General features: G+C 48.2%; 1 protein-coding gene and 1 long non-coding RNA gene across 2 annotated transcripts in view; one reads left to right on the top strand and one right to left on the bottom strand.

Moving 5' to 3' along the window:
• IGFBP4 (insulin like growth factor binding protein 4) overlaps positions 1-7,346 on the bottom strand; it is a 38,300-nt gene extending 30,954 nt beyond the window's left edge. Inside the window, exon 1 of the mRNA XM_028702464.2 lies at positions 6,998-7,346. Coding sequence (XP_028558297.1) covers positions 6,998-7,346 — 349 coding nt within the window. The remainder of the gene's footprint in view (positions 1-6,997) is intronic.
• Positions 7,347-7,585: 239 nt separating this feature from the next.
• On the top strand, positions 7,586-13,028 carry LOC144325122 (uncharacterized). The gene is made up of 3 exons (XR_013390413.1): positions 7,586-7,724; positions 8,538-8,687; positions 11,567-13,028. It is a non-coding gene; the product is annotated as an uncharacterized LOC144325122 (long non-coding RNA).
• The last annotated feature ends 1,979 nt before the right edge of the window (positions 13,029-15,007 follow it).

The following is a 15,007-nucleotide window of genomic DNA, read 5'->3' as shown; positions in this document are numbered from 1 at the left end:
GGTACTCACCGCAGAATCAAAACACATTCAGCAACCTTAACACTCTTGGGTGTGTTGGCGGAAACTAAGATTGTGTACATGTGAGCACTCTACGAGCACGTTCTTTTAAAGGTATCCCTTCCCCCCAAGGCATAACAGAGAGACAGCAATTTGCCAGGGACAAGTACCAGGAAATATGGAGTGACCTTGATAAAATGCAGGCAGTAGGAGCATCTAGCAACCTCCTGTTGTCAATCCCTCCCTAATCTCCTTGCATCCTGATTGATAATGGATGGCCCTTACACCAGGCAGTTCATGCTAAAGGGGAAAGTGATCTCAGTTACTTGATTCCCAGGCCACACATAGGGAATAACTTGCATTTCCTACCCAAAGGCTCATATACAAATCTGCCTTGCAAACAAGGGCTCTTATCTTTGCCACGGTCTGCTTTTTGATTTATACTAGAATGGTAGAGTTGGGAAAGAACCACGAGGGTCATCTCCTCCAATCTTGATTTGGTTTGGTATTTGCATTTCACTTTTCCAACAACAAGGTTGAACTCAAGGTGGTTTTCCAAGGAGCTCAAGATGTTAAATACAGGAAGGCCTCAACTTACGCACATTTAACTTCAGCTTTATGCACTTGGCAAAAGAAATAAATAAAAGGGGTTGGAAAGGAGGTGGGTGTCTGGGGCAGGGAGACTTTGGCATTCCCACCCACTGGAGTGGACAGGACATGGTGAGAACGACCCTGAAATGAATGCAATTCGTTCTGTGGTATGTAAGGTGCACTGCAATTACAGCATACAGACAATTTCGTCTGATTTCCCATTAGCCTACTAAGTTTTATTAATTTTTGTTAAACCACAGAGCCTAGGACTTGCTGATCAGAAGGTCGGCGGTTTGAATCCCCACGATGGGGTGAGCTCCCGTTGCTTGGTCCCTGCTCCTGCCAACCTAGCGGTTCAAAAGCACGTCAAAGTGCAAGTAGATAAATAGGTACCGCTCCGGCGGGAAGGTAAATGGCGTTTCCGTGCACTGCTCTGGTTTGCCAGAAGCGGCTTAGTCATGCTGGCCACATGACCCGGAAGCTGTACGCCGGCTCCCTCGGCCAGTAAAGCGAGATGAGCGCTGCAACCCCAGAGTCAGTCACGACTGGACCTAATGGTCAGAGGTCCCTTTACCTTTAAGGCGCAAAGTGGGACATTCGGGGATCAGATCAGAAACCGGGATGGCTTCTTTAAATCAGGAAAGTCCCTGGAAAATAGAAACTCTTGGAGGATCTGAGCTTAATGGTATTTTGAGAGGAGCTAGACGGCCATGCATATTCTCCTCCATTTGCAAGGCACACAGCTGAACACTTCCTCCGCTGTCAAACTGTGCCTTATAACTAGTTCTATGTCCATGGCAAGTTAAAACCAAAACAAAAACTTAACTAGAGAGCCAGTTTGCCAACAGTGATTTAAAAAAAGGAGTATTCTGAGTGGGATGTATGCATTATCAATTAAACATCTAGTATGTGGCCCCTTAAAAAGAAACCGCTGTGACTCAGGAAGCCAGTTCCTGGAGAGCAGCTAACTCAGAGGTGTGGCCTGGCTGGGTTAGTTACTGCTGGGTGCAGGCTCCCAAGCCTCATCAAGAATAAAGTTTAAATTTGCATTAACTAAGCTTGTGGAGAGTTCATACAGGAGGCACATGGTGCCAGAAGTTTGGCGGACCGTGGCCTTCACACAGAGCAACACAACAAACCTACCACCTGTGATTTTCGAGACTGAAAGCACAGCAGAGAACCGGACAAGATGGAAGGAGTTAATGGATCTGGTATTTGCAGGCCCAGAGGCAGGTAGGTGGTCTGCATTCTGGCCCCCCACCCCAGTCAAGCTTCTTATTTGCTTATATGTGTTGGGCCAAAGGGCAGGGATATCTGTACAGCATAGATTTCCAGCAGCCAGCTTACAGAAATTGAAGTTCAGACATTGGAGCCAACTCCTAGGGTCGAGGTCCCTTTGCCCCCCCCAAAAAAATCTGAGGGGGCCAGAGACCCCCAAAGTTGATGGGAATTGCCATTCAAATAGTGTGCATGTGTGGTCTTGTGATTGGAGGGACACAGGTGGCGCTGTGGTCTAAACCACTGAGTCTCTTGGGCTTGCCATTCAGAAGGTTGGCGGTTCAAATCCCAGTGATGGGGTGAGCTCCCGTTGCTCGGTCCCAGCTCCTGCCAACCTAGCAGTTCGAAAACATGCCAGTGCAAGTAGATAAATAGGTACCGCTGCTGCGGGAAGGTAAACGGCATTTCTGTGTGCTCTGGTTTCCGTCATGGTGTTCTGTTGTGCCAGAAGTGGCTCAGTCATGCTGGCCACATGACCTGGAAAGCTGTCTGTGGACAAACGCCGGCACCCTCGACCTGAAAGCGAGATGAGCAGTGCATCCCATAGTCGCCTTTGACTGAACTTAACCATCCAGGGGTCCTTTACCTTTACCTTGTGATTGATTATGCAGTTTGGGGCTTACCTGGGACCCACAATATTTTATTCAAGTTGGTACCCCTGTGTTCCGACATTTTGCACGGTGATTTTTTTAATAGAAACACTGTGGGTTTTTGAAAAACACACAGAACCATAGAAGTGTAGAGTTGGGAAGGAACTAAAAGGTCATTGTCCACCCCCTGAAGGAATTACTGATGTCCATCTGCTCTCCGTTTAGAAACCTCCAATGGAGGAGAGTCCGTCACCTTCCAAGGTAGCCCATTCCACTGTCTAACAGCTCTGTCAGAAAGTTATTCCTGGTGTTTAGTCAGACACTCCTTTTGTGTAATTTGAATCCATTGGTTTGGGTCCTACCCTCTGGGACAGCGGAAAACAAGCTTGTGCCATCTTCCGTGCAACAGGTATTTGAAGAAAGCTGTCATATGCCTTTCAGTCTCCTCTTTCCCAGGCTAAACATACCCAACTCCCTCAACCGTTCCTCATAAGGCTTGGTTTCCACCTTGGTCACCCTCCTCTGCACACATTCTATCTTGTCAATAGCCTTCTTAAACTGTGGTGCCCAGAACTGGACACAGGACTCCAGGGGTACACGAGATCCCTTAGTATGGTATTTCTTTGTATGTCACTGAAAATGTAGCACATTTAAAGGTACCCCTGACCGTTAGGTCCAGTCGCGGACAACTCTGGGGTTGCGGCTCTCATCTCGCTTTACTGGCCGAAGGAGCCGGCGTACAGCTTCCGTGTCATGTGGCCAGCATGACTAAGCCGCTTCTGGCGAACCAGAACAGCGCACAAAAATGCTGTTTACCTTCCCCCCCGGAGTGGTACCTATTTATCTACTTGCACTGGCATGCTTTCAAACTGCTAGGTTGGGAGAAGCTGGGACCGAGCAACGGGAGCTCACTCCGTTGTGGGGATTTGAAGCGCCGACCTTCTGATCGGCAAGCCCTAGGCTTAGGTTTAGAACACAATGCCACCCGTGTACATTAAATGTCGCACATTTAAAGCCCATTAAATAATCCAAGGTTGCCAACTGACTCTCATGTCAACCCCGTAGCTGTGCCTTTTAGCGGATGGATCAGTCGCAATTAGGAGATGATATTCTCCCTCTCTACGCTGTGGAAGTGTCACTTGCCAGTGGCTGCCTGTCAAGCTTCTGGCTGCTCATAAAGGGAGAATAGCTGGCCAGGTGGATTGGGCCAGGGCACTTGTTGCAGAACCTGTCGCTTGCAGCCATGCATGTTCTTAGAATACCAGCCAATGGTTGCTTCCAGACAGGAGCCTTCTAGCACTGACCAGTCTCTTATTTCCCAGTATTTGCTGGATGCTGCAATTGCAATGTGCCCTGCACAGCATAGAATGAATCACATCCTTTCAGTGCCTTCTCCACCCCAAACATCTCACCACTGTGCCCTGTCCACTCCTGTTGGTGGAGAGTCAGGCTTCACCTCGATTGCCTCTCCTCTCTTCCCACCCCCCTCCAAAGTGGTTTTTTTAACTTTCTGGGCATACGCAGGCATAGGAACCAACTCATAGGAGTCTTCAACTCCCCTCTAAAATATTTGATGGGCATTGCCATTCAAATGGTGTGCATGCACTGCATCATGTGATCGATTATGAAGGTGGGGCTTACTTGCACCCCCAAAAATATATTTTATTCAACTTGGCACCCCTGTATATAGGTGTGGGTACACCTTTCTATACCAGTATGTGCACTGGTTATGTTTTTTTTTTTCTACAGCATGATTGCACAATAGTGAAACATTTAGATATCACTCACATTACTTCTAGGGACACGGGTGGCGCTGTGGGTTAAACCACTGAGCCTAGGACTTGAAGATCAGAAGGTCGGCAGTTCGAATCCCTGTGACGGGGTGAGCTCCCGTTGCTCGGTCCCTGCTCCTGCCAACCTAGCTGTTCGAAAGCACATCAAAGTGCAAGTAGATAAATAGGTACCGCTCCAGCGGGAAGGTAAACGGCATTTCCGTGCGCTGCTCTGGTTCGCCAGAAGCGGCTTAGTCATGCTGGCCACATGACCCGGAAGCTGTACGCCGGCTCCCTCGGCCAATAAAGCGAGATGAGCGCCGCAACCCCAGAGTCGGTCACGACTGGACCTAATGGTCAGGGGTCCCTTTACCTTTTTTACACATTACTTCTAACACCATTCTTTGTGCATCTCGAAGGTTTGTGCATTTCTTCTCAAAAAATATGGGTATGGGAGTTATGGGGTGGCAAAGAGGGAATACAAAACAAATTTCTTCACTGAAATTTCTTTCCTCCCAGTTTCAAAGGAAGAAGAAAACATCATTCGTCACTTTATCTCCAAGATCGACCTTCCATTCTTTCTCTCTGTAAGGATGTGGCTCTATGCAGCAGAAATAGGTGGTCCTGATTGACACTAGCACTCCAAGACATTCCGGGTCAGAGGCACTGAACAGTCATGGCTGAATACTATTTACATGCCCTTGACGCGTGTCGTCTGCAACTTCTTGGCACAGCCTCCTACGCTCGAGAAAGGTTTTGTATTGGCATGTTTGCATATCGGATCAGTGCACTGAAACAGTTGTTACTGGGGCAATTAGACGTGAAGGGCTTATGCTAACACTGAAGTAGAGATGTTTTGTGTGGAAATAAAAAAAAAAAAACCTACTGGGATTTTCTTTTTTTAAAAAAAGAAAAGAAACCCCCCCCCCATATAGAATCTTGGAACTGTAGAGTTGGAACGGGTCCCAAGAGTCATTTGGTCCAACCTGCTGCTCCAAGGCTGCAGCCTCAGTTACCCCTTATGTACTTTAGGCTGCAGTCCTCTGTACATGCAAATCACCTGGGAACCCGTTCCCACTGAATTTGAGTGTGCCCGAGTTAGATGTGTGCAAGATTTCCCTGCACACCTCCCTTTTGTAGCTGGAAGGAAAAGGAAGCTGAAATCTACACAGGCGCATCTGATCTCCATTAAGAGATCTTTAGGAAACAACTTCAAATAAAGTGACAAATCACCTTCTTATCCAATACTGGAGGGAGTGGATGCACTGGCGGAGGAAGAGGAGTGCGGGGGGGAGCGCACCGCCCCTGGCAGCGCGATCCCGGTAGGGTGCCATCGCGGCTGCCCCCCCCCCGCCTGCGCAGGTGGTGTGCCACGCGCCCAGGACGTGCGCCAGCCCTGCCCCCGCCTGCTCTCCGCCCCCCTGGTGCCAGAACATGAAGCTCTGCCACTTGGGTGGATGGCTAGGGAGGTTGGAAAAGCCTCCTGTTAGATATTGTGGGGTTCAGTGCTCTTTGTACCCGCAAGTTTTTCTACAGTGTCTATGCATGGCGGTCAGCATCAAAACACCAGCGTTCCCCCCCCCCATATATTTTCAAATACTTTTTATTAGTAAGTAATGAACACTACCTAAAAACGAACAGTGAAAAAACTAAACAAGAGAGGTGCAAGCCATTGCTTAAACAGTCATGCCTTGCTGTAGTCAAAGAATCATGGAATTATAGAGACGGAAGGGACCCTGAGGATCATCTAGTCCAACCACAAGGAATGGAGGGATCTTTTGCCCAACATGGGGCTTGAACCCAGGACCCTGAGATTAAGAGTCTCATGTTCTAATGACTGAGCTATAAGCAGACAGGCTGTATTAATATTTGTTTTTCTTTCCCCATCCCAAGTTTGACCAGCATCACGTCTATGCAGTTCACGTTTGAAGTGCATACAATCCAGTAAGTTAAAACGAAAAGGGGGGGGGGGGACCACCGCCACATGTTGCCAACACCCCATTTGCCATATCTGAAGGGCCCTCGTTTGCAACAGTAAGCTCCTGTCTGGAACCGCCCTGCTTCTCCCATGTGCCAAAACCTATGCTGAGAGAGCTTTGGAGATAAACAAAAGGAACTCGAAATACCAGTTATTTTCAGCCCCATTCTATCCCCCGACTATTCACGCATAGGAAAAGGACTACCGCGAACCATGCAGCGCTAACAGTAGCACATACGAAATACATGTTCAAATCTTTCACCACAGAGCAGATGATCTCCCCACCACCACTGCCCGCACATGTGAGCACACTTCCCTTGCCACAGAGGACAATGCACTTGGAAACTGCAGCCCTTGGAAACTCGACCTGCAACAAGTATTTTTTTTGCCACTTGTCGTTTTGAACATGCGCACAGGTTATTTTTGTGTTACAAGTTGGCAGCCAAGAAGCATATTGTGAGCCTGACATGCAGCACAAAGCTCTCTGAAGGGTCCCAAGAGAGAGCGTGAAGTTGTTAAATCTAGCATCGGTCAAGGGTGCAGCGATGGTCAATGTGGCATCAGTTTCCTTCCAGGTACTGGCCAATAGCTATGGTTGTGCAGGTTTTCAAAGCTGGCAACTTGAAGACTGTGAATGCAAGCAGTTACCCACAAAGGTAAGGTACCCCCAGACAAATCCACCCTTCCCCACATCCAAACCATAGTTCAGCATTTCCTCTGCGCCACAACTGGTGCAGCCAGTAGACCTGCCTGCCAGGCTTATGTGCCTGAGAGCCCGATGCCCCTCTTACCTGTGGACTGCATGCTCTCTTGAATTGCTTCCACTTCAGCCAGCTCCATGCAGACCCCTTGGCCGTGCATGAGTGTGTGCAGAGGCTTCTCCACTCCCTGCGGCGGGTAGCATCGCAGCCCGGAACCGCAACGCGGCGTGTAGACCCCGCAGGGCATTCCTTTGGCCAAGGCGCAAGTGGCGCAGCACCCGCAGCCGGGCTCCTGCACCAGCTCCTCGCACCCGGTGGGCGCCCTGCAGCGCGCCAGCTTCTCCTCGGAGCATGGCGGGCACTGGATGGCGTCGAGGCTCACGGAAAAGCCCACCTGTACCAGGAGCAGCAGAGTGATGGGCGCAGTCCCCGAGTGCATGGCAGGCAGGCAGGTGTTACAGGGCAGCAAGGGAGCGGCAAGCAAGGCGATTGCAAAAATGAAAATAAAAATAAAATAACCGTGTTGCTGGCAGAGCAGAGAATCTGATCTCCAGTAGAAAGGGGGACTCTGTACTGAAGGGGGGAGAAGCTCTTTCTTTGGACTTTATACCACTCTCTGGCCACACCTCCCTGTTGGAGGGAGAGGCAAAGGAGAACAGCAGCAGCAACCAAAGCAGCTTGCCCCACAGCTGAGAAAAGACCTCATTTGCCCTGAGGAAGGAAGCACAAAGAGCTTGCAGCTGCTGCAAAGACGGAAACCTGTGCCGGGACTGGAAAATAGCAGCAGCCCTCCAGCCATGCTTCTCCTATTACTTTGGTAAGTTACGAGTGCGCCTTGCCAGTGCCTGTTTGGTTTCTCTGTGAAAGGGAGGGTGGAGAGGCTGGGCTGGGGGGTGGGGGGGGGGGAGAGAGAGAAAGAATAATGCCACAATTATATTATGCATGCCTCGTCTGAGGTTGTGGCCACACAGGCGTTGCATTGATTAGGCTCAGAACATGAGAATGGTCACGCTGGGTCCGGTGTTGTGGTTAGGTAATTTTAGATTTTGGATTTTAATGGGACTCTGGGAAGAGGAAGGGGGCTGTAAATTTGTTCTGTTTTGCTTATTTAAAAATGTGGTGGGCCACTTCCACTGGGCTTGGGGAACCTCCCGATGTATCTGCTGAGTGGGGCCTTCAACGCCTGCCCTAAAGTCCTGTCCCAATGGCACCACTGCCTGTGTGTTATGATGGATCCATCTAGTCCAGGCATAGGCAAACTCCAGCCCTCCAGATGTTTGGGACTACAGTTCCCATCATCCCTGGCTAACAGGACCAGTGGTCAGGGATGATGGGAATTGTAGTCCCAAATATCTGGAGGGCCGGAGTTTGCCTATGCCTGATCTAGTCTCTTAAGAGTAGCCAGCTCACAAGCAGGCTCTAAAAGGGACGACCAGCTCCTGTTATTTATTCCCATTATCCAGGAATAAGAGGTATACTGCACTTGGCTGTGGAAGTTCCATTCTTAGCAGCTGTGGTGTCTTGTGATTGATAGATGTATATTCCATGAACTTTTCTAGGCTTAATTTAAAAACACCTATGCTAGTGGCCATTGCCAGATATTGCAGAAAATGGATTCCTGTTTTTGCAGGTTACCTGGACAAGAGAAAAAGGGAATTCACAAATAAAGTATCCATTGGTTTTCCTTGCTTCCACATGAGGTGTGTGCTGGTGGGGACCTTGTGCATCTCCTGCATTCTAGCAGAAAACGGGGAACCAGATGGGCAGATCTACTACACATGTGCTTTGCTTCCTTTGCGAGAATGTCTGAAGCCGCTCTAAGGCAATTATATATCTGTAAGGTCCTTTACCTGCCCTTCAGCATAAGGTCCCACAGTGGGTTACAACAATGCAATACACAGTTCAAAAAACAAACAAAAGCCTTCCCACTGGAAGAGAAGAGTCGAAATTCGGCAAAAGAGGTGGGTCGCATGGAGCAAATACAGTGGCACCTTGGTTTACAAACTTAATCCGTTCCAGAAGTCTGTTCTTAAACTAAAGCGTTCTTAAACCAAGGCGTGCTTTCCCATCGCAGCGGGGGACTCAGTTTACAAATGGAGCACACTCAACAGGAAGTGAAACATGTTCTGCTTCCAAGGCAAAGTTCACAAACCAAAACACCTACTTCCGGGTTTGCAGCGTTCTTAAGCTGTTCTTAAACCAAGGTACCACTGTACCTTAAGTGTCGAAGATCTGGGTAAAGAGGTACATCTTCAGCATACAGAAAAAGCTATACAACAAAGACACTAGATGCACCTCTGTGGGGAGGGTGGGTGCAACATTTAGGGGCTACCACAGAGGAAGCCACAATTCCCTTCGCTTCTGAGGGTTCGCCTCCGCTGAACTTAACCCCCAAGAAGATCATTAGGGATGGAGTTGGAGGTATTTGGGAGCCAGTAAATCACTGAAGGAGGGACGCGGGTGGCGCTGTGGGTTAAACCACAGAGCCTAGGGCTTGCCGATCAGAAGGTTGGTGGTTCGAATCCCCGCGACGGGGTGAGCTCCCGTTGTTCGGTCACAGCTCCTGCCCACCTAACAGTTCGAAAGCACGCCAGTGCAAGTAGATAAATAGGTACCGCTCCAGCGGGAAGGTAAACGGTGTTTCTGTGTGCTGCTCTGGTTCTCCAGAAGCAGCTTAGTCATGCTGGCCACATGACCCGGAAGCTGTACGCCAGCTCCCTCGGCCAATAAAGCGAGATGAGCGCCGCAACCCCAGAGTCGGTCATGACTGGACCTAATGGTCAGGGGTCCCTTTACCTTTCAAATCACTGAAGACCATATTCCCCAAACTTGGGTCTCCAGCTGTTTTGGGACTACAGTTCCCATCAGCCCTGACCGCTGGTCTTGCTAGCTAGGGATGATGGGAGTTGTAGTCCAAAAGCAGCTGGAGACCCAAGTTTGGGAAACACTGCTTTAAACACTAAAGCAAGCACCATTTCCTTTTGTTTGTCCACTGGATAATTCCAGAGAAGAGGGGATATTCACTCTTTCCACCTTTCCCCTCATTGTGCAAACTTGTTGTGTGTTTGTACCTCCCATTTAGGGCAAACACACACATTTCCAAGCCACAGTAGTCCAAGGATAGGGGCCTGTGGCTGCTCAGATGTTGCTGGACTCCAACTCCCATCAGCCACAGCCATCAAAGCCAATGGTTGGGGATGATGGGAGTTGGAGTCCAATAATGTCTGGAGGGTCCCGGGTTACCTATCGCTGCTACATCTTGATGGGGTTATTTTCCAGCTTGGGACAAGAATAAAGAAAGGTGAGAAGTAGCAGTGGAACAACTGAGGGATGGCTCAGTTGGTAGAGCGTGAGACTCTTAATCTCAGGCTTGCGGGTTTGAGCCCCATGCTGGGTGAAAGATTCCTCCATTGGAGGTATTTGGAGTAGACATGATCCTTTCCAACTCTATGAGTCTATTAATTCTTTTCAAGTCCACTGTTTCCCAACTCCGAACTGCACCAGCCTGTGGGGTCTTCAGACATGTTTTGTGATTTGAACTTTAGATATATAGATAAAAAATTATCTCTCATACTGACAATACTTCATTTAAAAATAAAACACATAGTTCCCTGGGGCTCAAACTTGCCTCAGAGTTATGTCTCTGACCTAAGTGACCTTAGTGGCAATTTCAGATGCATAGAAACTGGTTGTGGGCACTTGGTGATTATCATGGAGAGAGGCATGCTGCTCAAGATTCAAAAGTCAGCTGTTCTGTGCTACTACTTCACTTGTTCTGGCTTTGAAAATAAATTCCAGGACCAAAACCTGGTGAGACCTGATTTATAGACCACCGTAGGTTTCTACAGGTGTATGTGAGCTTCTGACTTTAGCAGAGCTCCTCTGTCCAGCACAGAGTTCTTTGTTCCCTTTCATATGTTTCATAAACAAGAGCAGTGTGTTGTTACACCCACCCACACAGCAACACATGCCAAGCTTACCTGCTTAACACATGACTTCCTGCCTCTGTAGTCAAATTAGGCACTCTCATTGTGGGTCCGTTCTCAGAATTTCTCTTGTTAGAATATGTGTAGCTGACTGACACTTTCCTAAGTGCAGTGAGTGTTCCACACAGTTATTTGTTCCACTGTTATTTCTTCGAGTTGCCTACTGTCATTTCTCGAAAGCTAATAAACACTTAAAAAAATAAATAACCATAGCTTGCATACGCCTTTCATAACTTAAATTGATCCAACTAGGAAATGATACCATGCCCACTTTTATCAAGAGTATGTAACAGGTTGAAAACGCATAATCATAATGTTAAACAGACTGATCTCGTGCATATTTACTCAGAATATATTCAAAGGAGTTTACTCTCTGATCAAACATACATAAGAGTGTCACTGTCAAAGTTTCCTTCCTTCCTTTCCTTCCTTCCTTCCTTCCTTCCTTCCTTCCACCCTGTTTTGTTAAACCAGACAATTTAAGACCTAGAATCACAGAGTGATAACCTGGAATTCAAATGCTTCAAAGCTGAAGGGCAGCCATTGACAGTGTCTTCATGCATAAGGCTTAAAGTACCCTTAGCTTTTCCTTTGTGAACTAAATGTATATCCTGCATTGTCCAAAATGCACATTTGCATCACAAATGACTCTCCTCTACTTTACCTTCTTTAGGGACAAAGGAAGCATAATGTCAACTTCAGCCTCATATGAAAAGAACCTGTGATCGATCACCTTGCCTGCCTTTGCTGCTAAATGAGAGTTGGAATATGGAAGAAACCAGCGAGAGTTATTTAGGCTGTGTACACCTTACCTCTGGGTCCAGTGCATTCCCACAGCTGGTATTTGAACATGGTGTTGCCCACAACCCTGTAGTTTCTTGAGAAAATACTGCTATTTGGTGCATTTCCCCTCAAACCATCTGAAAGGAAAACCTAAGCCACACTCACTTTGCAATTGAGCTTTTACATCCTGCTTTTTCTTAAAAGACCGTTTAAGCTTTTTTTGTGTGTGAAGGGGGAGAGATTAAAGTCACTTTAAAATAACTTCTTTCCCCTCCGCCAAGTTTACATTCCTCCCCTCCTCAGTTTAATAACTTGTGGCAACCCTCCTTATGACCTTCCATTAAGACAAAATATTCTCCAGTAATTTCCCTTTCTTCTTTGCTTGATCAAGCCAAATCTGATATGGTACCTCAAGCCAGCAGTCTATCCAATTGGCAGGCACAACGGGGAAGACAACTCACGCCTGGTATCTGTGTGATAACATGCTTTTCATGTATCGTGTATTTACACACTGCCAGCCTTCAAGTCTTCGTGAATGGCGCCCTCATGAGGTTTTAAAGATTACTCCTTATTTTGGGTACAGATGTGAGCAGGCCCCACTAGCTCATCAATCTGCAGATGTGCCTGCAATTAATCAGGGTGTCCCTGATAAATTCAGAGCCTCCAAGTGTCCCTGTTTTCCAGGGACAGTCCCAGATTTACAGAAGCCATCCTGGTTTTGGATTTGATCCTGGAATGTCCCGCTATTCCTTAAGGTAAAGGTAAAGGGACCCCTGACCATTAGGTCCAGTCGTGACCGACTCTGGGGTTGCGGCGCTCATCTCACTCTATGGGCCGAGGGAGCTGGCGTACAGCTTCCGGGTCATGTGGCCAGCATGACTAAGCCACTTCTGGCAAACCAGAGCAGCGCACGGAAATGCTGTTTACCTTCCAGCCGGAGCGGTACCTATTTATCTACTTGCACTTTGACGTGCTTTCGAACTGCTAGGTTGGCAGGAGCTGGGACCGAGCAATGGGAGCTCACCCTGTCACAGGGATTCGAACCGCCGACCTTCTGATCGGCAAGTCCTAGGCTCTGTGGATTAACCCACAGCGCCACCTGCATCCCTATTCCTATTCCTTAGGACGTCCCTATTTTCATCAGAGAAATGTTGGAGGGTATGGCGTAAAGCGACCACCAAGCCAAGGAAATAAGTATCTTTATAACCTTTAGAAGGCAGCCCTGTAAAGGGAAGGTTTTTTTATAATGTTGAATGTTTCATTATGTTTTTATGTGTTGGTAGCCACCCAGAGTGGCTGGGGCAACCCAGTCAGATGAGCAGGGTATAAATAATAAAATGATAATGGTGGAATAGAGTGCCTCTATTTTAACCAGAGAAATGTTGGAGGGTATGTTCATTTCCCCATTTTTTCCTTCAAGATGAATAGTTTTGCCAGGGGTCGGCAAGGCTTACCAGCCATGGGCCGGATTACTCCCGTGGAGATTGTCCGTGGGCCGGACTGGCGCAGCGCAACACCTGAAATCGCGTCTGCGCATGTCCGCAGCGCCGGAAATCGCTTCTGTGCATTCCCAGACGCCGGAAATCGCACCTGTGCAGAAGCGATTTTCAGCATCTGGGCATGTGCAGAAGCCATTTCTGATATCTGCGCGTGTGCAGACGTGATTTCCGGTGCCGGTTGGTGAGTCCCTGTGCCGCACTGCGCCAGTTTAGCGCAGCATGCGGGGAACTCACTGAGTGGGTGGCTCAGTTCGGGGGCGGCTCGTGGGCTGGTAAAACGGTCTTCGGGGGCCGGATCCAGCCCATGGGTCGCACGTTGCCGATGCCTGAGTTATGCAGTCCAAAAGCTTAAAAGTCATAAAGCATCTCAATCCATTAATATTCCAGAGTCTGTGTTACTTAAAAGGTTTCCATTCAGTTATTCCTAATATAACGAAATGTAAGAGTCAGTGTGCTGTAGTGGTTAGTGGGTTGCACTCAGACTTGGGAGAACAGGGCTCAGATTCCCACTTGCCCATGAAGCTCAATGGGTGACCTTGGGCCAGTCACTCACTCTCAGCCTAGCCTACCTCACTGGGTTCTTGTGAGGATAAAATGGGGAGAACTATGTATGTCTCCTTGAGATACATAGATAGAACCACGTAGGACGACAAAAAGACTTCCAGTGCCTCCAGTGCACTGTGGCCGAAACACATCCCTCAGCATTAGAGAGAAATTATGTATTGCAATAGCCTAACACATAGAAATGTGTTAGAGAAAAATTAACAAAAGACTTTTTTGGCAGGCCGAGAATGCAGCAGGTTGACTGCAAACTTCAGAAACGGCATCCAAATGAAAAGGAAGCCAGCCGGGCTGGGCTAACATCTGTGCACCAGAGGCATAGTGGTTTTGAATCCTGCAACCAGATAGGAAGCGATGCTACAAAAGAGTCCCAGATAATTGTTTTCATCCAGAGATTCCCAGAGCTGAGTCAAGCAAGCACTTTGCGCAAGCACAGAAGATTATAAAATGACCAGATGCAACAACATGCTTTAAAAGGACCACTCCCTCCCACAAGGGAGTGTTAATATCATTTTCAGTCCAGTTGGCCAGGCCTTCTCTGGCTACTTTAAGCAGCCAGAATGGACAAGGGTCAAGTGCACACAGATGGTCAGCTGTATACTTCTAAAGAATTCTGACCACATCTGCAGGCCTCACAAATGGAGGAAAAAATATCCACAGAAGTTGGACAAGCAGATGTGAATGATGTCTCCACTGGTGTTCCATTCAATGTAAAATCAAGGCAGGGTGCAAGCAATTTTATTTGGAAAGAGTCTCACAGTGGGCAGAGGAGGACTTCTCCAGGAGGCCAGAAGGTAACAAATGGAAACCGCTCCAAACGGCAGGTGCAATGGTGGCAGTTGTCTCCACAAAATAGGTCCTAAAATGTGCTTTAGTCTGTGTTTAGTCAGATTCAGTTCTTTTCTCCGCCATCTCTCCAGCAGCATTTGCTGCCGTTTCACTTAGGTAAGCATGCTTTGGAAATCTGTGAAGCATTGCACTTATCCTAAGCGGCGATATCTAAATATGCCCCAAGATTGCTAACTCTCCTTCAAAACAAGCTATTTGTTAATACACTTCAGTGGTGCTATGCAGTGGCGTAGCGTGGGGGGTACAGGGGGGGCCGGCCGCACCGGGCGCAACATCTGGGGTTAGGGCAAATCCACGGGTTAGGGGGCGCAAATCCACGGGTTAGGGGGCGCAAATTACTTGCCTTGCCCCGGGTGCTGACAGCCCACGCTACGCCACTGGTGCTATGGACTGACAAAGCAGAAGGTGAGGTCTGGGAATAT

The sequence above is a fragment of the Podarcis muralis genome, chromosome 13 (assembly GCF_964188315.1).
Source record: "Podarcis muralis chromosome 13, rPodMur119.hap1.1, whole genome shotgun sequence".
NCBI classification, from domain to species: domain Eukaryota; kingdom Metazoa; phylum Chordata; class Lepidosauria; order Squamata; family Lacertidae; genus Podarcis; species Podarcis muralis.
Note: the sequence above shows the minus strand (reverse complement) of the source record. Positions and strands in the feature narration are given on the sequence as shown.